Source organism: Falco punctatus (assembly GCF_963210335.1).
Source record: "Falco punctatus genome assembly, contig: scaffold_27, whole genome shotgun sequence".
Taxonomy (NCBI): domain Eukaryota; kingdom Metazoa; phylum Chordata; class Aves; order Falconiformes; family Falconidae; genus Falco; species Falco punctatus.
This window is the reverse complement of record NW_027660117.1, coordinates 1574110-1597045: the sequence shown is the minus strand read 5'-3', so window position 1 is coordinate 1597045 and position 22936 is coordinate 1574110. Positions and strand designations below refer to the sequence as shown.

General features: G+C 44.4%; 1 protein-coding gene and 2 long non-coding RNA genes across 3 annotated transcripts in view; 1 reads left to right on the top strand and 2 right to left on the bottom strand.

The window, feature by feature from the left end:
* LOC308057950 overlaps positions 1 to 22936 on the top strand; it is a 336360-nt gene that overhangs the window by 148267 nt on the left and 165157 nt on the right. The gene's annotated exons all lie outside the window — the stretch shown is intronic.
* Positions 4452 to 7926, bottom strand: LOC308057956. The gene is made up of 3 exons (XR_013925567.1): positions 7705 to 7926; positions 4854 to 4962; positions 4452 to 4526 (listed from the first exon to the last, which is right to left on the bottom strand). It is a non-coding gene; the product is annotated as an uncharacterized lncRNA (long non-coding RNA).
* Positions 9104 to 13437, bottom strand: LOC308057955 (epoxide hydrolase 1-like). Its single transcript, XM_080411964.1, is given in 6 exon segments — positions 9104 to 9228; positions 9605 to 9782; positions 9786 to 9835; positions 10618 to 10798; positions 11563 to 11776; positions 12676 to 13437. Coding segments are annotated over 6 exon segments (846 nt in total). The 5' UTR covers positions 12810 to 13437; the 3' UTR covers positions 9104 to 9139.

Sequence of the window (22936 nt, the reverse complement as noted above, 5' to 3'; positions counted from 1 at the left end):
TTAAGCGATAACTTTATCAAATACAACTGTGTATTCTTGTCTGTCTGGATCCTTTATTCAGGGTGTCTACTACCTTCCTGTAGTTGAACCGTGTCCATCTGTTTTCATCTCCTGAATGGCTGTTGAAAGCAATTACCCTTTAAGGCACAGCTGCACAAAGATACAGTGATTCTTTGGGGACCTGAGTTATGGTACAGGAGATTAATTGGCGCGTTGGGAGTAAAACTTTCCTGCTGTGTACTTGCTGAACTGGCAAATACTGGATAAACCTTTACCCTCCCGAGTTTTAATGCGGCCATTACTAAATTAGCTGATTGCTTGGGACTCTCTCTGGGTAATGTACATGACTATTAATACACTTGGCCTTTACTAAAAAGGCTATAGCCATTCTTACCCATAAAAGGAGACCTTTGTAGTCTGATCAGGCTTGAGTGAGTACTCGAGTGTTTGCCTATCTATTTGATAAAATTAGACTTCTCTATAACTCAATTTCAGTTACTTAATAATCCAAACAAAGAGTGGGACTTCTGAGTAATTGGGAGGTCTTGTACTGGTGACAAAAAGAGATTGATTGGCCCTGTGGAAGTGGGGAAGCACGTCTTCCTATTTTTTTACTAACCTTTAGCCCAACAGCCTTGACGGTCAGTTAGATATACAGTTAGAACTAAAAGCAAGCAGTTTCTGCTCTAACCCTCTTCAGAGGAAGTTAGGACTGCGGCGAATGAAGAGACGGGACGCAGCTTGATGCAAGCAAATGTCAGTTTATTGTACAGAAGCACGAGTTTCTATACACTTTCAGAAGCTGCGCGTTTGAAACAGATTGGTTCTTGAAGCTAAGCCTTGCATACTAGGCAATCCCCGATTGGTGGTTAGCTGCCATCAATTAACAGCAAGCTGTTACTTTTCCTTGGCGCCATCCGTCTCCCACTCCCCTGTGCTCTGCAAACATGCCTCATCATGTTAATCCTTGTCCAGACAAGCTCGAGCACATTCCCCTCAGCAAACGGATTGCCACGCATGGTCCTAGTTTCCAGCCCGCTCCTGCATCTCCCCCTTCCTGTTGCACAAAAAGAACCTTTGAAACCGAACGAGTAAAAACAAGGTATAAGTAATAGAACAAATAAAAAACCAACTGAGACATATTATCAGTGTCAAAATAACCCGCTGTCTCTGTTCCGTACAATTTGACAATTGCCCCTTTTTGTTTTTGAACAGCTAGGACCAGGTTTGCCATGTTCTGCAGGGCCCTTGCAAACATGACAGCAACCAAGGTAATAGCAAACAAACAATACTGCCAGTTGAGTGAATGGATGCCAAAAAAGGCTGACATCTTCTCAGATTTTGATACCATGTTGCTGCAATGGGGCGCCTAAAATCCCCGCAGCACATACCATCCAAATCCTCACAGCCATGTCCTTGAACCAACAACAAAAAGCAGTGGCAATTTTGACTCACATGCTTAACTGCCTACCAAACAAGGTGATTTAACTCTTTAATGCTTTCCCTGCTGTTACTCCGGATAAGAGAAGAACCGCTGCGACACGTTCCCATCATAGCCTCCTACTACATATAGCATCTACAGAAAGACAATGATCGACATTCAAAGTGTAAACAGTATCATCTTCTTTTGGATTAACATTATACATAGGTGGAAGGGCACACCAAAAAAGAACTGGTTCAGTCAAAAAGTTCGAAACATAGTGTGCCTTCTCTGAACATACCTCTGGGGTCATTCCCTTCGTTCCCTCTTTTTTTATGCAAAGAGAAACACTTCCACCAAAACAGAGAAGCCCCTATTTACATCTCTGAGCCCGGACACAAACCGCAGCTGTGTGCGCCACCAGGCTCAGGGCAGGAATCATTCATGCCGTTGCACAGCTATATATCTCTACAAGCATGCAGACACCTATTAAACACTAGATAACCATGTTTATCTTTCCTATTCTCCTTCACAATACCTAGCTGTTTCTCCCATTAGTTTCCAGCCCGCTCCTGCATAGGACTCCTGCCCCAATATGCTAGCTTGTTCTCACTTAAGACAACAACAATAAAAGTTAGTTTCTTGCTTGCTTTTACTTCTAAGTCTTAGACTCTTCAATGTTTATGAAATGTGAAGAGGCGGTGAGGCGAGTGTGATCAAGTTCAGCACTATCTTTACTTGTCAAACTCCTGTTCAAAGTCAGAAGGTATTACTTGGGAGCAGAACTTGAGCCCTTTCTTCTAGCCTGGTGTCTAGTGCAGAATGGGAGAAGGAGGGAGGGTGAGAAACACTTGAGAGCTTTGAACAGTGTGTCAAAACTAGGTGTCTGCTGGACTTAACCTTCAGTCAGCTACTTAGAAGTGTCTGTAATGTAGTGAGCTTAACAGCTCCAAACAGCCCTATCCCATTTGAAGAGAAACTCGAGCCTACTGGTAGCAAGGTTGCTTGCAGCTTCTTGCTAGCAAAAATTGCACGATGGTGTGATAAGAATCGTTTGAAATGAGGGTAAAGGTTGAAGTAACCTGCTACGCTTGGTGCATATTTTAACTTTACCATTTGGAATGGAATGATAAAGAACGAAGAGGAAATTAAGTTGGTATTTTTGAGCTTGGAGCACACTAGGAACGCTGTCTCTGCCTTGTTATCCATTAAACATCTGTTTACATAGTGTAGTAGCTGCTAAAGCTAGCCGTAGGGGGAAAACCTGTTAGAATGAAGAAAGCTGCCTTGTGTGCAGCTGCCCACTTGAATATGTAATTCCTGGTCTCTTGAATGAAACATAACTTGAACGTAGGAGTGTTTGTGCTCAGGAGATCAAAACCCTTTACACTTCCACCAAAGCTGCTTGTAATGCATATTTCAGACGCTAGCACTCGAGTGTTTAAAGAAGCTTCTAAACAGAAGCCTTCGTTCTAAGGATCAAGGGGCTGGTTTCTTTCTACTCTCTTCCCCAGATGAGTGCAGTGTTACTGCAGTAAACCGTTCATGTATTCTGTTACACTTGAACTATGAGTGCAGCAATGATACGGTGCCGGGAGTGAAAGAAGACAAGTTGCTTACTTTGGGGTTTTTTCTTTTATTCTTTAGAAAAGCTTTAGAGCTTCATTAACAATTTTAGTACTGTAATGATTATCAAAATGAAATGTTGTTTTCTCTATGTGATTACATTGGATTTAATTGATCCCTCAAAGTGAAGGTTCTGCTGGTGGCAGAACAACTTGCTTCTGTTCTATATATGTATCTAAAGTGCATGTTCACAGCTGTTCCACCTTTCTGACAAAGTGCATGATGTCTTGTGCCAGAAGCTTTGGTTCCTCAAAGGCAGCAAAATGCCCTCCACGTGGCATGTAAGAGTAAGTGATGATGTTCTTGAAGACCTCCTTTGCCCAGACCCGTGGTGTATGTACTAGCTCCTGAGGAAAAAGCTGCAGTCCCTGTGGGAACATACACTGCAAACCTAGAGGACATTAACTAAGTGCCTTTTTGAAAAAAGTCCTGGGGAAATTCTATAAAAACCTCCTGACTCTAGTAATTGCCACAGTCAGCTGGCAGAGCTTCACCGCAGCGACACACTTTGTGGTTTGTACTCTGCTGAAAAGCTTTGCTTGTATTTGAGTCTCCTTGAGTATGAGAATATTATACCCAAAAACGTAAAGTAGAGCCAACTTCGCACACGGTTCAATCTTGAAACGTTTCCTGTTTTTAAACTTACCTTGTTTTACAGTTTTGCGATAAATGGCAAGACGCATCACCTCTTTGTGACAGTCAGAAATGAGCCTGCTCAAGTTTACTTTAGAATTTATAGTACCAGCGTAACGAATGAGTTGAGGAAAGGTAAGCTGGCTCGGTCTACAAAGGAAAAGACTCTTCTATTTGTTTGTGTGATCAATCACATGGAATTCCGTTCTGCAGCATTTTCTGGTCAGCCTCTCTTATAGTCATCTTAAAGTCAGTGGCTGTTAGAAGGTGCTTGGTTTGTTAGAAGGTACTGCTCTCCAGATTGCTTCCCCAAGTTTGTGCTTAACACTTGTAGTCGTTAGTTTTATCCACCACTAAGCCGTATGCTTCCTAATTCAGTTTAAACGTCTCTCTTGGAAATGCTCCTGATTTTCTGTTTTGTTTTAACTGAACTGAGCCAGAGATCACATTTGTTTGGTGACTAAGTATATAGACCTGTAGTTTGAACACAAGACTGAATATAGTTTGATATGTCCGCTGCATTGTCTTGGCTACAAGCTACTTTGTGTGAATTACAGGTTCAAAAGAAAAATGACTCAACTATTTTTATCAAAAGAAAATAAGAACTTAGATTTTTTTTTTAAGAAGTTAAGTTTGCTGTTTTAAGTAATCTAAATGTTTATACAGGCAAACGTGTTTCAATCTCATTTGCAAATCTTTCTTACACCTACCACTTCATTACCTGGCATCACCTGTTAGACCAGGGTTCTTGGAGATGTTCTCCTTGTAGAATCGCTTTGAGGACACAATGGAGGATGTCACCCAATAAATCATCACATTGGCCAAAAGCTCATCAAGAGTGTATTTGCTATTGATAGAAAAAGATGAAGACGTTTCATTGGAAGCTGTTTCTCAATACGCTATATTGGGCTCATGCCCTGAAGAACAGTTGTTCTTGTTCTCCACTTGTTTTCAAGCAGCAAATTAATTGGCACCCATGTGCCCAGAGCAAAACTGCCCGGTGCTGAAGCAGTAGTTTGCAGGCAGTCTGCTGTAAGTTTACACTACTACTTGTCATGTGTAACCTTTCATGCTCAAAATTCAGCTTTGGCCAGTCTTTTACCTATCTCCTCATTAGTTACCATTGCTCATTCTTTTAATGAGTCCTCTCATGGAAGAGCACCTGTTTTCTTACCTTTCCAAGCCTCCATCATCTTTATGCAGAAATGATTTATCTCTCCAGGTAGAGAATTTTTCCAATATATATGCAGCAAGCCCCCCAGGGGAGTCATTCAGTCCACAACCTAATTCAAGAGAAGAAGAGAACCATTGCAGTTGCCTGGCATTGCAAATACTTCAGTGGGAGTTAAACTGGACTTACATCAATTCTTCAGAGTTTTCTATGAGAATTCAGTAAAGAGTGCGTTTTACTAGCCCTGGTAGTACTTTATTCTTGAAAAGTTCACCCCAATGGAATTTTGGCTATAACTGACAGCACTATAAAGTTGAGCAATTCCTATACAAAAGAAAATAGGAGTTAAGAAAATCCTCTGGGCTTCTTGGTAATGTGTGGCAGAAAGAGCAAATTCAGATGTAAAGGGATTACACTCTGAAAAGAAATTTCAGATAAACTGTTTGGGAGCACTGTCCTGCTTAGGATGGCTAACTGGGACCCTGAGTGCTGTTCACTTTCTATGTAATTTAAACAACAGTGGAGTGGTGTGTATCTGCTATCTGCTCCTGCCTTTGGGGAATGCTAACAAACATTATAAACACAGCATATTATATCTGTGTTTTAACCTGTAAAACGGGTGGGGATTACTTCAGCAGTGGTAGAGCTTGCCTTGGGAAAATTCCTGTACCACACTCCAGGCTGTAGTTTTACAGTATCCTTAGAATTGCCTACTCTCAAGTGTATTTTAGTGTGACTTTAGCACTGAATGACTGCGTAGAAGATGATGCACAATGTGATTTCAATTTAATAGTGGACATAGTTAATGCAAAGTAAGTTTGTGCATTGGCACAACAGTTTCCCTGTGCTGTCAGGCCTAAAGTGATTTGCTACACATCAAAGTCATGTAAATGCTTTGACCAGCAAAGGTAGGGCAGGCTAAAATGTGCCAGCTAACATGTGACCCGTCTGGAGGTGAGCATTTTCTGAGCTGAAAGCTGTCTCCGAATCACTGTATTCAACTTTCATGGACTGGATGCTCAGAAATACCAGTCTTGTTTGCAGCTTACTAATGATTCAACCTGTACACATCTTAGGTACCACAGCTTCTGGTGAGTGAAAATACTGTAGCTTTGCTTTAAACCTGCCTAATGAGAACTAAACTGATAATATAGATATTTTTTGAGACTAAGCAGGGAATATGTATTTTTTTCCCCCTATTTATTTTCTACCTTTCACAATTTTAGTGTGCTACAAAATCCCTGCTCTTCTTTTTTTCCAGGTTAAAGAGTCCTAGACTATGTACAGTGCTTGTAGGGAAGCTGCTTGGTCACTTTAGGGTTCTTTTTCTCCCCTTCTTGTATTCTTTTGATTATAAAATATATTAATGAAACAGGGGTGGAACAGATTCTAAATATCATGGATTTAGTGTTTTGTCTTACTCTCTTTTTGCTTTCTTTAAGAGTTTGTAAGATTCTCTTAAAGTCTGAGCTGGCTGATGTTTCAAAGCACTGTCCTTGACTCTTGGATTCTCTCACATAGCAGCAACCAAACTAGAGCCCATCGTGATTTTCTTCCTCTGCTTAAATTGCTTTGGACTTTGTTGACATCAGTTTTTATTGGCCAGTTTAATCAACCAGTCACTTAACTGCAGAGAGTTACAAAACCATTTATCTTTAGATTAAACCAAACCCTGGATAGGTGTCAGTTTTTCACTTAACCATTAACTTTTATCTGTAGAGAAATTAAGATCATATTGAAAGGTACGGGTGCCAGCACAGATTTTTGTGATACTCTCTCTCCCCTGGAACTTGCTTACTTATTTATATTCATGAATTCTCATGTTAACTAGTTATTAACCCATGAACTTAATCTTTTTCTTAAGGCAGTTTAATGTCTTTAAGAACACTGGGGGAAGGAACCTCAACAAAACTTTTTTTGGAAATTAAATATGTTCCATTACTAGATCCACAGCTTCTTGATCCTGCCAGAGCTCTGATATTTGAAGCATGATTTCCCTGTGATATTATCACCTGTAAATGAATTCTCCTTTTAAAAACATTTCTGCTAGTTTTCTGATCAGACACTAGACATACTGGTCTTTGTTTTTCTGGGGGCTGTCTTCATTGTTTGGCTTTTGAAAAGAAAACCCAAAAAACCCCAACCTGGTATCTGGTTTGTCTCCTTTTATTTCTCTGATATTGCAATCAGTTCAAGCAACAGACTAGGCATTAGCTGACGTTTCACTTTGAGTTTCCTCTTTTCCAGTTAAATGCCAGGATGGTGTGCTATTCCTTCTATGGTCTCCATACCTGATGCCAGTCTGAGACAGCTCTGCTGTCTTTCCTGATGAGGGTTTATTTCAATAAAGGAATACCCCATAATCTTTGATAATATTATACAAATAAATCATGTAACTTTTCTGAGATGGCCATACCTTTCTTCAGACTCCTTATCTACTGGTCCCACTACATCATGCTTCTGGCTTCAGGTATTATGGCTGTGTCTACCTTTCTGCAAGTTTCACATTGCACTTGCTTATGGTATTTTTCTTGTTTTCACCCACATTTATTTCTAGAAGCTTCAATGTCAGGGTCCTGTGCTTTACTTTAAGAGGGTTTTTGCAAAGGGTTTCTTTGCCATAGAGAAGTGGTATGCCATTTAACAGACCTTGAAAAGTGATATTTGTAGTCTCCGTCTTTTTTTAAGCGGTTCCTTTTCACTTCCTTTTACACAGCTCTTGTCCCCATGTCTTGCATTCAGTCACCAGAATTCATTGCTTCTTAAACATGGTTGGCTTTTGTTCAACTATGTGTTTATACGCCTTAAGCAGTCAGTATACAAAGTTCATAGTGATATAGAGAAGGTTCATTACCTGCAGTGTCTGGTTTGGTGGCTTGGATGTGTAAGTATCCAGACTCTCGCAATAGTTCATGTATATTCTTCTGGATGAAAGGATACATACGTCGAACATCTTCCCTAGTAAAGCCTATGAGCCATGGTATATAAGCCCCAAGCATCACGGAAATCATCCTTCTCAAACCTTCTCTGCCAGCAAAGATAAGATTCACAGATCTGAAATCAAGTTAATGAATAGAAGGTTAAATCAAGCCATTTTCTGTTTCCAAATTTTCTAGAAAATAAGTCTGACGGGAGCTGTAATAGAAGCATTTCACTAAGCCAAATACATAAGCCCTTCACATTTATCGTGATTTCCAAAAAAATTTGGGAGAGTTAAAAATGGTACAGCTGGTGCCATCTCCATCCAGGAAAGTCCTATACTTCGTGGTACTGATCAGCTGCTGAAAGGCTGAGCTCCTTCCTTTTCTCCCTGCCAATTTTAAATTTATCTCCTTCCTGATTTAGAATGATGATCCTTGAGGTCTCAAATCAAAATGCAGCAGAGCTTACTTCCATGCCTAGTGAAAGAGAAGCCAAACAGCACTCCATTTTTCTCTGTACAACTCTTCCCTAGATAAGGGAGGCCAACAGCATCCTGGCTTGTGTCAGAAATTGCGTGGCCAGCAGGACAAGGGCAGTGATGCTGTACCCAGCACTGGTGTGGCTGCACCTCGAATACTGTGTTCGGTTTTGGGCCTCTCACTACAAGAAAGATGTGTCCAAAGAAGAGCAACGGAGCTGGTGAAGGGTCTAGAGAACAAGTCCTATGAGAAACAGCTGAGGCAACCGGGCTTGTTTAGTCTGGAGGAAAGGGGGCTTGGGGGAGACCTTCTTGCTCTCTAAAACTACAGGAAAGGAGGTTGTAACAAGGTGGGTGTTGGTCACTTTTTCCCAGGTAACAAGTGAGAGGATGAGAGGAAATGGCCTCAAGTCGTGCCAGGGGAGGTTCAGATGGGATATTAGGAAAAATTTCTTCACTAAAAGGGTTGCCAAGCATTGGAACAGGCTGCCCAGGGAGGTGGTTGAGGTATTTAAAAGGTGTGTAGATGTGGCACTTAGGGACCTGGTTTAGCAGTGGACTTGGCAGTGTTAGGTTTATGGTTGGACTCAATGATCTTCAAGGTCTTTTCCAACCTAAATGCTTCTATGATTCTATGAAATTTAGAAAGCGTGAGAATGCAAATACCACTGTCAATGCAAAGCACGTGAATATGACTGAATGCACAGGGGTGGGGATACCCCTGGAGAAAACAAAGCAGAAGGCGATGAGAGGCAGGGCAAACAGAAGGCAGGACCCGGACCGTGGAGCCAGAAGGTAGGGTAAGAACTGGAGAAACCTTCTCTGCACTGATTCCCTTTGCTACTCACTGCGGCAGCATCTGGGCCATGTTTGTGGTAATAAGAGATCCTCAGTCTTCTCCCTGTAGGTAGTATTCTTTGGAGCCCAATCTATTCATCAGCTTATGAAATTTCCGAGCAGTTGCTTTGCTGTCAAAGCCTGTAGGTAAAGAGAAACAGAGGAAACCTGTTTGTCTTGGTGTATCATCCCCTGGCCAAAGATCATGGTCTGACAGAGGCACATGAGTATGCTGCTGTGTAAAGGCACAGTGTGCTATGCTGCTCTGCCTTGCTCCTTGGCAATACAGTGAACACAAGATGGAAATTCAGTGGAAAGTGGATAAAGTGGAAAGCAGACCTGGTTTCCAGCTACCATTACCTTCCAGATCTCCACAGCCAGCCCCAGAGCCTCAGCCACATGGGTGTTAGTGCAGAGCCAAGCATCTGCATTCACAAACTGCATTCCCTGGTGAGGGCCAGGGATGACTGAGGCTCCAAGAACCTGGCAATTCCAACAGCGCCTTTTCATCGCTCACCTTTCTGGTGTGGTGCCTCAGAGAAGCCATATCCTGGGATGGATGGGCAGATGACCTCAAACACCATGTCACCCTCATTCAGGCCATGCTCAGCTGGCTCTGTGAGTAGAGCGATGGTCTTGTAGAACTCGTAGAAGGAGCCAGGCCAGCCGTGGACCATCAGCAGAGGTTGAACAGCTCAACTGTGAGGGACATAGGAGGGCTTCACGTGGATAAAATGGATATCAATCCCTGCCACACATCCAGACAGATAAATTAAAGCCTTAGTTCCATCACAGTTTCTGTTCCGAACTCTGAAGAAGGAGGGTGGCAAAACTGTGATTAGCATTCACAGCAGAAGGTACACAATCAACCCATGGCAAGAAGATGCCTAGCTGAAAGGACATGCCTGGTATTTTACCTGTGTCTCATCTTTTACTTACAGACAGAGGTATTGATCCCAGTCCCAGTTACTGGGGTCACAGGAGACTGAGCATCCACCTCCTGAGAAATTGGTCTTACAGTATATAAGTACAGCTGCACTTCAATGCATAGCATAATGCAGCTAAGACACGTGCAAAAACATGACTAAATTACAAAATGTGTGGGTGATAAAAAGAGAAACATGGAAAAAGTAAGCGCAGGATATAAGTTTAACCTGCAGATCACTTATCTAAAGTCTGGCTAACCTCACCTGGCTAAACTGGGTGGTGGTGGTGGATATTCCAACCTCAGGGCCTGGGTAAATTTTACAGTTTTCAAAGGTGGCTTCAAGGCAATAGCAGAAGAAAACCTCGTTGTTATTTAGTGCAGGTTCAGAGCCAGATGAAGCCCATCTTCAAGCAGATCTAATCTTATCACCACTGTGCAATGATCTTAATCTATAGAGGGTTACTAATAACATAGCCTCCACTACTGATCCTTCATTAAGCTGTTATGCACACTGTTGTCTTAATAGAGTAACCTCTTAAAGCCCCCCATTCTCTCTGTGCATTTCAGAGTGAGACCTGCTCAAGCCACAGAGACCCCCTCACCTTCAATGGTGGTTCGGAAATGGGGATATTTGTTCAGGATTTCCACTTGCTTGCGCCGGTCAAACGGGTTCCTCCAGTAGGCCACCACCTTCTGCAGGTAGCTGGAGGTGAAGCCGTAGCGGAAGGCAGCCCCTTCCAGCTGCGGTGTGTAGCGGGCCTGCTCCAGGCGGCGATGCAGGTCCTGCGGACAGGAGCTCTTGCAAGGCTGGCCAGATGCCTGCATGTGCCCTATGCTAAGGCAGGCATGAACAGGCTCTCCTGGCTCCACCGGCTTCTGTGTCTCTCTCTGGGACACCACAAGCCCTCCTGAAGCAGTGCCATACTCTGTATAACTTCCTGAATCATTTATATGGAGAATATATTTCTCTACAGGTTAGCAGTTCCCCTAGGGCACCCAGGAGTAGTGGGTTCTACGCTTGCCTTACTGCTAACTCGCTTTAGGGTTTTGGGCACTAGGAACTTGCCAGCACTGCCAGCTGAGAGAAGAATAAGCAGCTCAGCCTGTGCTACCGACTGCTAGTTGGCCAGATAATTAGTGACAGGCTTGTAGGGACAGAAGGAAGGACCCCATCCTTCTTCACCCTTCCAACCCTGTCCTCTGCGGAAGCCCCTCAGTCCTGCCCTACTGGTGCCTTTGCTATCCCGGTGCCCTCCCACCCCATTCCACCACTGCAGACCTGCTGTCAAATTCTGCTGCTCAAAGCATGGCCTTTCTGCAGGAGCAGCCCCAGGTTGCATTGAGAGTCTGTGGTCTCAGAAAGCGTAAAGACATTGCAGTGAATCTGAGCTCAAATCCCATTCATAAAGGGCAGTGAGCCAGAGCATCATCTAACGGACCTGCGCTGGCTATTGCCCCCAAGGCATCACCTCAAAGCAGTAAGGTGGGTGATGAACTGGCTCCACCTCGCAGCTTTCTGCCCCTCCTTACCTCCCAGGCACGGGCACCTCAATTTCTTTGTCAGATGTTTCAGTCTTGAAGGGACAGATACTTTCATCTTCTTTCCCTTTTAGAGGTCTTTCATCTGAGCCCCACCATCCATTGCCCATTTCAATAGTCTTGATCTTGTGTCTAGACCTCAGCCAGTAAACCAGCATCCCTCCAATGCCCAGAGCGGCCACAGGGACCAGGACTGCATTCCTCTGAGAACATTCAAATGACCTGGGGAGGCATAAAATTGTTTGCGCCCAACAGAAGTGTCAAGGGTAAAGGGACTATGCTGAGGCTTGTAGTCACATTGGTTGGACGTGAGTAACAAACCCCATGCAGTCAGCAGGGGCTGGGTGTTTCTGTTATTTTTGAAGATCGCAGGCAGGATTTGTGGCAGGGTTACATCTACCAGTGTTTCTTAGGGACCTTAAGCCTTTGCTGATCAGGACTTGTTAATCACAAGGCTTCTCTGTCCCTCTCCTTATGTACCAGGTGTGCCCTGGGAGACAAGGATCAGTAGGATCTGGATCTATCTGTTTTAAGGCAGGTACTGAAGTGAATGGGATAGTAGCACCTGGACAGCTTCAGGAATAAAAACTGCACAGAGTGGGCTGAGGAGCAGAGACAAGAGTTTTCAGCTGCTGGAGACAGCTGGATGTGCTAGACATGCCCCTTGACTGTGCTACATACATAGCTCCCCTACAGATTCAGTCATCTTTTAGGGCAACGCTAGCCCTCCACCATAGCTGTCCATAGGTAAAGGTCTCAACTTGTCTGTCTGGTGCCTCTTTTTCTTACCTAGACAGCAAAGTTTCAGACTTTCTTGAGGTGTGGGAGCTAAGGCGCCAGAGCTGGATTTAACAGACAGACAGCAATGTTTTAAAACCGTTCAAACCCTTCAGCAATCAGTCCTAAATGTAGTGTCCCTTCCCATCCCCCTGACCTGTGCCTCAAGCTCTCCAGCTTCCCTTGGGGATTAGCAGAGCTGTCTGGGGCTATTGCAGGGGGCTCAAAGAAGACTGTGAATGAAGATTTTTTGTCATACAGGGTATGGAAGGGACTATGCTGTGCCCCAGCCCAGGTGCTAATAAAAAGTGAACTCCTCAGCACAGAGCAGCTATTTCACTTACCTGATCCGGGACAAGGTGCCATCCCTAGAAAATGGGGGTGGGGGTGGGGTGGGAAAGATTCTTGGTCTGATAGTGTTGTCTGAATGGTACCATCCCTTGGGGATGGTGTAAGGAACATCCCCTGCCAGCACCATTTACCGCGCAGCCATGGGATCACAAGCTGTTCAGCTGGCTGGCAACAGAGACAGTGTTTCTGGGCTGTGTTTTAGCTAGATAGTTTGTCACCATAATATTCCCGCCTTCAGCACAATTTAGATAAAAGGCACTGAACAACTGGGTAGGTGTCCTTGCGGTGTTTCATCCTACAGAGGGCTGTGTTACTTCAGCCAAGTAAATAGTTTATTTTGGCAGCTGTGTAGCGATAGGTGCCCAGCCTTGGCAGGGGACTTCCAAGCTCAAGGGTTACTCTGCTGCCAGCCACGTGGTACTCATCCTGCCCAGGGCTGGCATGAGGAGCAGCTTGTGGGACCCTTCCCTGTTCAGGTTCAGTGAGCTGCTGTACCTTTGCTACTTCCAGCTACTCCTGACTGGATACCAAGCTTTTAGGTCTCATCTGCCCGCAAGAAAAAGGAAACATCCTCGTTGGTTCTCTTTTAGCCTGGTAGATTCTCTTGCAAGAAAAGCAGAATCTAAAATCTACCAAAAAGTTAGAAGCAACAGAGAAAGTCTTGTTACTCTGCAGCTAGATGAGGGAGCTGTTTGGTGTCATAATTACGATGCCTTGAGACAAAAAAAAATTAAAAAGGACAGGAAACTCCATGAAAAACCAAATCCACTGGGTGTTTCCTGTTGCCTGGTACCCTTTCCCACTGCTACCTGTGATGCAGAACACAGTGCCTGTACTGGACACCCCAGCAGTAGTGAAGGCAATTGGGTAATTGATCTCTGAGACAGTCTATGTGATTTTTAAGGAAGTATCTCCTGAAACCACTCCCAGACAAAGAAGACCAAGAGCTCCTAAGAGCAAACAGTGTCAGCCTCCACCTCCCTGGAGGCTGAGTAGCTTATGCAACAAGTAATAACAACCCCCTGCACTTACATCCTGGAGTTTAGTGAGTCAGAGGCACGAAACCAGTTATCACGGCAACAGCACAAACTCGGCACTGCTAACAAAGCAAGCATGTCCCAGAAACAGCTCTCTGAGTGGCACAGAACAAGGCTCAGTCTTATAAAACCTCCTCCCTACCCATGCTCAGGAAAGCTCAGCTGCATGCTCCCACCCACCGATGGCCTGGTGGACCCCACCGGGCCTTTCTCCTGCCCCAACCCTGGGGACCCCTGTTTAGAGTCCCTCCTCCCTGTGCCAAAGAGATCTCACCAGGCGTTTGGAAGCATCTCCTGCCACATGTCCACTCCTCCTCGTCTAGCCACAGCTCCCAGCGAAACAACCCAGGTGTCTCCTCTGCTGGCTTTCTCTTCCGCAGCGACACTCTCCTGGTGACAATGCAAGCTACATCAACCATCAGTGCCACCTATTGCCTAAACGTGCGCTTGCAAATCAAGTTCAGCAAGAGACAAATGCCAGGTCCTGCACGGGGAGGGAACAGCTCCGTGCATCAGCACAGGCTGGACGCCAGATGCATAGAAAGCAGCTCTGCAGAGCCTGGCCTGAGGTCCTCAGCTGAGCCTGAGTCAACAAGGTGCAGCAAAGGCCGGTGCGTACAGGGCTAGATAGCAAGCGTGTTAGCCAGCAGGCTGAGCGAGGTGATCCTTCGCTCTCTTCAGCACTTGTGGGGCCACATCTGGAGTGCCATGTCCAGTGCTGGCCTTGCTGGCAGAGGAAGGGCTGGAGTGAGGCTGCCCACCCTCGGTGGTCAGGGCCACCAGGCTGCTGGGGGGCTGGAGCCATGTGGTGTACCAGGAGAGACAGAGAGACCTGGGCTTGTTCAGCCTGGAGGAGAGAAGGCAAAGGGTGGGGTCTTACTGCTGTCTGCATCTACCTAGTGGAGAGTGTAGGAAAAATGGACCAAGAACAAAAGGCAATGGACGCAAATTGCAAGAAGGGAAATTCTGGTTAGATGTGAGGAAAAATTAGTTCACCATGGAGGTATTCAGACACTGGGACAGGGGCCCAGAGAGGATGTGGGATCTCCATCCTTAGAGGCAATCAAAATTTGACAGGAACAAGGCACTGAGCAACCTGATCTACCTGAACCTGCTCTGAGCAGAAGCTGCGATGAGCTGACCTCCATGTGCCCCTTCTGACCTGTGCATCGTGTGGCTCTATTCCATGTGCACCTGTGATCTGCAGCAGCCCAAACAAAAAAGGAAAAGTTGCTTTTCATTTTCCACAGAAATCAATGCTTTGTTTTAGCTCATTTTTAGACTTCATTTCCTTCATGGTTAGTAAAATCTTACTAGGTAAAGGCTTCTCTTTCCTAAATTGTGTCCTTGCTGTGCTTCAGTCCAGGAATAACTACATCTTACTGTGAGAGAAAATGATTCCTATCTCCATGCAACGCTCTAAGCGAAGTACCATCACCAGTGAGCTCTGTGATGGTTAGGTCTCATACCGTGACTTCATATGCAGCCACTGTGCCATCAAAAAAGAGTCATCAGGAAGAAAAGCTTGTAAATCCTTCATTTGGTCAAAGTTCAGTTTATTGCTACACCACAGCTATTTCTGGTTACATCCGTCTGGGATTACTTAGCTTTAAGGTTCTATTTCCCAAACAAAACCAGCTCTTTTGAGGCCTCTTGGAAGATGACATCCCTGATTGCAGAGGGACTATAGTCAGCAGACAAGGGAATTATTAGCAACAAGGGGAAAGAACTACAACCCATGTGGAAGGTAGCTGAGGACCCTGTAAAGAGCCAGGTTGAGGTACCGCAGGCTGTGATGTCGTCGGTAGACAAAAGAGACCTCGAGGAAATTCTGTTTCTTACTTAGCACTGGGAAAAAGCATAAAGGCTGGTGGAGGAAGGACTGGCTTAAACAGCTGTGAGTGAATTTATCTATACCAGGAATGTGGGAGAAGAGCCAGCAGAGCTAGTTACAGCTACAAAGAAAAGACAGAAGTTGCTGCTTTCTGTATAAAAAGCTTGGGAAAGTCAGAATGGCTTTTACTTAAGATACAAGGTGACACACCAAGGCCACTAATACCCTGGGGCTAAAAGGCAACACCTCACCACCACCTTCACCCCCGATAAATCTGGAACAGCTGGGATGCCAGGATCCCATCTACTGAAATGCAGGGGATGTGCAGGAGTTTTGTGTGAGTGCTGGTGAGCAGAGATCAAAGGGTTCCCAGAGGAAATTCCATCCTGGGATGCAGCAGCAGTGGAAAGCAAGGGGTTTTTCCCCTCCTCTCTTACAACCTCTCGAGGCCAAAATGCACAAATTCAGGCAGAAACTGCTTGCTGGAGACAGCAAGGCTGCCTCCCACGAGATTTTGATGCATGTCTCATAAATGGAAAGGGGAATCCCACAGGAAAAGACCTGCAAAAATGTCTCAGAGCATCTCCCTGCATTGGGGCAGGATCCCTTATTCTTAATGACAGACGTCTTAGCAAACCCATTTTTAAAAAGCCCCCTTCGGAGCACTATTAGAAAAAATTCTGCCTCTGTCCCAGTGCTGTGCTTTTGCTGGTTCAGCTGCTACTCTGGCATGGGAAAAAAAAACACAAACCAACCCAAAAGGAGAGAGAATAAAATTTGATACACTGAATCTCACTATTGCACCTCTGTCTAAACTTCCAAATGTCTAAAATTCCCACAGTCCCTGTGCGACAGGCATCATTTTATAAAGGGATTTCATATGTTCCCATTGCACAAATCACATACTAACAGAAAGCTTGTTTCCTATGCTTTTCTCTTGCTCTTGTCACTGATCTGCAGGATCACCCCTGCAGCAATGATAGAAAATACAGACATGGAAATGTTACCGTAATGTATTTTTTCAGCTGGTTTAACAGCTGGATACAAGCAGGAGGAGCCAAACACAACACAACCTGCCAGCTCTCCCAGACCCGTTCGCTACTGCTGGTACAGTGTGACCTGCTGCTGGAGAAAGCACCCAAAGGCCAAGCAGTAGTTCTGCAAACACTGGGTGCCCTCTTGTGGGAAAGAGGAGCTCGCAGCACCAGTAATAACACTTTTTGTGTGTGTATTTGGGCTTTTTTCTATTTTGGACTTTATGTGTTTCTCGTTGCCAGTTTCACGTAATCATAATCCAAGCCTCATCAATGCCATTAATACTGAAACCTGAAACACAGGGAGGAAAGCTGGTGACTTCTCATTATGAAATGGGCTATTGAACAGGGGTAAGAATGGAGCACAAAACCTTTGAACGTAGCTCTTTTATAGCTTGAGATGCTGTGGCAACTTGGAAATGATTATTCTGACCTTTGGAGCCGTTGCAAGGCCCTTGCTGGGATTTATGGCCCCAACTGTAATGCACTGCCCTTCACAGAATCATAGATTCATGGAATTGTTGAGGTTGGAAAAGACCTTTTAAGATCATCAAGCCATCATCTTACAGCATGAAGGCATTGCTGCGTAATTTTCCTTTTGCATGCACAAGATCAGGTTCACTGTCTTAAGCATTACTAGAAAGCAAATGGTGCTCATTAACAGGGGATCTTTGTGAATATGGTCTCCTGACTTATACCAGGGACCAGCTCTCTTCTTTTTTTCTGGTCGGTGGCCACTACCAGTGAGCTGCTGGCCAGTGATGTTGCAGGGCAGGACAACTGGAAGCTTCAGATCTCTCCTGTGCTCTTCCAGGTTCCCGAAACCCTGCTTGCCCCATGGCATCACTCTGTCTTTGAACGTTATGTTCTTCCTTTGCTTTTAAGGAAGGTCCTAAGGCTAACAAGGATTTCATGTGTTATGCCGGATCTTTGCTCCTACAGGCCAAAGACACTGAATGCTGTATTTCCCTGCATGACTTCTGAAGGAAAATGGTCCCCGTGGTCCAACAGGTCCAAGCTGGGACTGTCCATGCACATGCAACTCTTTCCAACTGGTATTGTATGAAAAAAGCCATGCCCAGAGATGGGATTAGATGGGAAAAATTGGAGATCTTACCACGTGTGGCTGTGTCCTTGGGGTTAAGGGAAAGCCCCCAGCACATCACCCTACTTGCAATGGACAAGCAAAGTTTTCACCTTTCCAGTGAGGTCTCAGGACATTCAGCTGGTTGGTGGGAGATTTGTTTGGTACCAAAGTCGACTCTGGCACTGAATGGCAGGCTCTGTGCTCAGCCTCAGTGATCCCGTCCCTGGAGGAAACACTGAGCTCCTAAGCACCTCCAAGCTGTTAATTCCTCAATCTTACTAACAAGAGCCAGCTCAAACATCTGAGAGCCGACGGCAGCAACACCTTGCTCCTGCCCTCACCGGTAGCCAGTCCATGAGGCCTCTGTGCTGCTCCATGGTATATTACATAAAAGTCGGATTGCAGGAGCAATGAACAGCTTGGGAGAGCCCAGGACAATCTCTCCAACCTCTTCCTCCCCCTCCACAAATGCTCCTTTCTTGCGCAGAAATCCCATTCTCATTGCTGAATATACCTTCCCCCTAACATCTCTTTAGTCCTCTGCTCTGCACTGTATGCTGAAGAGAAGTTACTGTTTTCCCAGCTGGAAATGGCCCCTTCTCTGTCTCCCTTATTGTCGGAAGACCTCACAAATGTTTCACTGCTACCTCCGGCAAGGACTGGCCCCTTCTGTTGCTAATTAGGGAGCTAAGAGGTTCCTCCAGGCACTTCCCAGTGAAACTGAGCCCATTAAATGAATGGCAGGCAACATCTCTGGGGGTGGGGAGCAAAATTACACAACCGCTGCTTGGAAATAGGCAGTTTGTTACGCGTGCTGGTTTTAGAGACTCAGCAACATTAAAAACAAAAGCAACTTTCAAATCCAAACCAGTGTATTTAGGTCACTGATACCCCAGGGATAATCTTGGGGATATTGGTGATGGGAGGCAGGCAGCAGGCTCTGGAAGCTTGTGCTCAGAGCCTGGATGCACAAAATGTGATAGCTCCTGCATGTGTGCCAGGCCATGGACTGAAAGTCGGGTGTACAAGACCTTTCTGTGCTCTAGGATATGGGTACTGCTGTGCTGCGTGCTAGGAGTGTTAATCCTGGAACGTAATGTGAAGGATAGCCCTTTTGGGCTTGGACACACTGTGGAGTTTTGGTAGGTGAGTGTGGTGGAGGCTTGCAGGCTTGGCTTAGCTAACCCAGGTGCCCAGCAGACGTGAGGAATTTCTTATACAGAAGGGAACTTCATACAATCAGTACAGATATAACTTTCAACTCTGCTCAGTTATCCCATTTTTGTTGTTTTACAATCTTAGGATTGCATTGCATATCTCCTGCAACCATTGCTCCAAGCCATGTAAAATTATCATCTTGCAAAGAAAGCAAGAATCATTTTTTAAAAAAAAGGATGCAGCTGACCAAAGGTACTTGAGAGAGGGACTAGTCTTAAGATTTGTAGGACAATATAGATATAAATGTCTTATGGAAAAGAATATGCTGGGTGATTTGTCATTAATGTAGTGAAGAAGCATTGGTGGCAGAAACAAAGGCCTTATCTTCAACAAAGGGCTGCATATAAATTAGTATGTGTAGAGGGTCTATACTCAATGATGTATTTAGTTTAACAAAAAATCTCTAAAAAAGCAGTTAACAGCAAGTATTTGGCTGAGGCAGAAAGAAATGCTAGAGAACGATCTCCATCCTTCTCAATAACAATGATTGCTGCTGAGGATCCTGTAACAGCAGCTATTACGACAGGCCAGATCCCAAGCTGCTTTTCTCCATCCTTACCCTGGAAAACTCCTGTTCTTGCTTTCGGTGGGCATGAGTGCTCAGTGGCTGCGAGGGGTAGCTGTGTTGCAGAGTGGGGCGGGTTGTCTCTGTCCCACCGCTCTGCTGGAGCTCTGCACAGCCACCTTCCTGAAACTAGCTCTTACAACGAAGGGCTTCGGAGGGAAAAGGAGAAGCCCAAATCTAAGCATGGGTTTTGCAGTGCCATCAGCTGAGCATTAGGCACTCACGGAGCTCCCACAGTCGGTATGGCAGGCAGCTGAAGGGCTGCTGGAGTGTGTGAGCTGCCCTTTGCAGGCCTGAAGAAACATGCAAGAAGAGATCTGTTTTTGAGACGTTGGTCTCATGATGTATTCAGTTCACTGGAAATTTTGGAGAGTTTTCTGCAATGATCCTGTGCGTTATTACCTCCCTTTTGGGGAACTGTGTTAGCTGTTTGGAAGTATTTGTGGCCTTCTTCCCAAATTATTTATTTCTCTATGGTTTTTCCTACTGTCCATTATTAGTTGTTATGCCTACATTGTATAACAACAACAACAGTAATATGAGGAGACTCATCAGGTCCAGAGGCATTAAGAGAATGAAGACTGAATCAGCTGAACTTCTGACATAAGGATATGATTTTCATTTTTCATTAAAAACATCTAGTCTGGAAAACGAGGGACGTTTGAGTATAATGTAATAACAGCACTGCAGATATCTCACCTAAAGAAAGCAGCACTATGGACCTTGAGCATTATATCAGGACCCACAAATACAATTGGGAAAATAATTAGGTATTGTATTTTAAGATATTGGTCTGAATATGGTAAACAAGATTCTATCAACAAATCTGTAAGTGTAATTTTTTTTTCTCCTCCAGCTTTTCAGCATTCTTGGAAAGACTTCTCTAAGCAAAATCCCAGATACGTAACTGACTGGCCCTTCCCAAAGGTACAAGGATAAAGCCCTTTGCAAGTGGCTGTTAAGAAAACTGGGCAGCAACAGCTGCAGGATTAATCCTTGCCTAAGATTAATAAGCAGTTCCACAAGCAGTGTAACTAATGAAGCCTTGTTTCCTACATGTATTTGCAAAATACAGCTACTATTTGCAAATACAAAGAATTTGTATTTTGCAAGTACAAACACAAAAACTTTCTAACAATTGAATTGTTCTAAGATTTTGTTTCCTTTAGGTATGTTTATAAAATCACCCCTGCACTTCCAAAGAAATCACTTTTCATGAAATGTGTAGAAACACCTTTCAGAACTAATTTTGAAATGTCTGCTTGCCAAAGTTGGTGAAATCAGCAAACAGATCAAAAAGTTACTGAGAGGACACATCTATAGACATACCCAGTGATTGCACCAGCACTGGTTCTGCAGGAAGCAAGGAACAAAAATGAAGTTGTGAAAGAAAACATAGGAGAAAGCACCTATTTTTTAGCAGTGTTGCAGTGAGAGGAGTTGCAAGGCTCACAGAAGGAACATCCCCCATGATCAGTGCTGAGACATATGGTAGCCAAGAATGATCGAGTCCAGCTCATTTGGTTTTAATGGTGAAATCTTCAGTGCCATTGACGAGACCACCGCTTGCTTTTGCACCACATCCAGAGGATGAAGTGTTTAGTGAGGCAGCCAAATCTATGTAAGATAGAGAACAACTGGGAAAAACTTCAAAAGGCCCTAGTAAAGGCTGCTGCTCTGAAATCTAATTCATGTTTTGGCATTTGCCTTCAGTGGGAGCAGGAATGAACCAAAAGTTGGGTAAGTGGCACAAAGTGATTGCAGATGGAACTCTCTGTATGCCAATATAAGTTAAGGGAAGCTGGAAAAAATATTTCACTGACCTAATATTTAAATGAAATATTCTGAGTTAGAGCTGATTTCAGGGAAAAACTCCAGGCACCTCTGTGGACAGCACAGTGCTGAGAGAGAAAACTCAGTGCAGAGCAAAGCAAAGCCAAAATAAGATGTCGTGTATTAAATAGGTCAGGAATGTATATATCACCGTAACAATTCCAAAATAAATCAGCTATGCATCCCCACTTTGAAATCAGTGTTAAGTAGGGTCACTTCCATAACAAAAGGGCAGAGAGGAATAGAAAAGGCAGAAAAAAACCTGGCACCATAATCACTGGGACAGTGGAGGCTGTAACAGGAGAAAGGAATGAGTGAGCAGGACAGTTTAGCTTTATGAAGAGTTGAGTCAGGGGAGAGACTAACATAATGAATAACTAATTTGACCTTTAATAAAGTCTCTTGTCACCTGCTGAACACCCTTCATGACTTGACATGGATTATAATCTGGGAGTTACACAACACCTGATGTAATAAAGAAAGGAAATGTAATTTTATGATGCATAGAATTCTGAGATAAAAAGAATTGCTGAAAAATGTCACCAAGGCAAGTAGCTGTAATCATAAAATTAGTATTAATAAAGTTGGTGATGGTGAAAATCCGTCAGTTCTTGTGCCTCTTGTTTTAGGATTTCCATTCAGGTTTGTGTGGCTCACTGAAGCTGAGATTATTCCTGCTGCTCTTTAAGCACAGCAGCATCCACATGGTGAAATACACTTTAAACACGGAGAGTTAGAGCTCAGGATGGAGAGCCAGAAAAAGCCAGTGTAATCCTGGTTTCTGGCACAAAGGCATCACTTAAAAGAGTGCAGAGTTATCCATTCCACAGCTCTCATGCGGTTGCAAATCTCTGTCCTGAAGACACTGGATGGTTTCTTTAAAGCTGCATCTTCTCTCTGGAGTAACCACCTGAGGGCAACATCACAGACGCAACGGGACACACAGGGTTCCTGTGCCTGGAATATTGCGCTCACTTTGAGTGACCCCATTACCAGAAAAATTGTGATGACTGGGAAACAGCTCAAAGAACAGCAACAAAGATGATTAGGAGGCTGGAGCTACTATGCAGAAAAAACGTTACAAAAGCAAAATCTAGTTTGCCTAAGGGATGACTGACTAGGAGCAGGATCCTGGCCTTCAAATGTTTGAAGAGTGAAGAGAAATTATGTAGCGTAATAAAGGGAGATAGAACTACCAGTAACTGGTGGAAATGAGGCAAGGAAAATGTGCCTGCTCTTCCTCTTACATTTTTCCTACCTGTGAGATACTGGGTTGTGAATTGGAAGTATTCATATTCTGACTCTCTAATGAAAGATCAGGGTGAGGACAGTGCGGGCCAGGAGCACAGACCCTTGCTCATGGAGATCAGCTCACAGTCTACGTGACAGGCAGGAGATGACTAGTGAGTAAAGCAGACTACTGTTGGGTGGGCAGGAAGATAGGGATACCACGAAGTAAGAAATGATTTACAAAAGAGAAGTCATTCCTTCAAGAAAGTCCCAAGAAATCCAAGCTGTTCTCCCCCATCCACAACTTTCAAAATACATATGGCCCCAAGAAGGATCTTTCTTCTTTGCCAGCCTGCGACGTATTTGTGGGGGTGCTCTAGAGCAATACTGATTTCAGGACAGGGATACTTCACCTT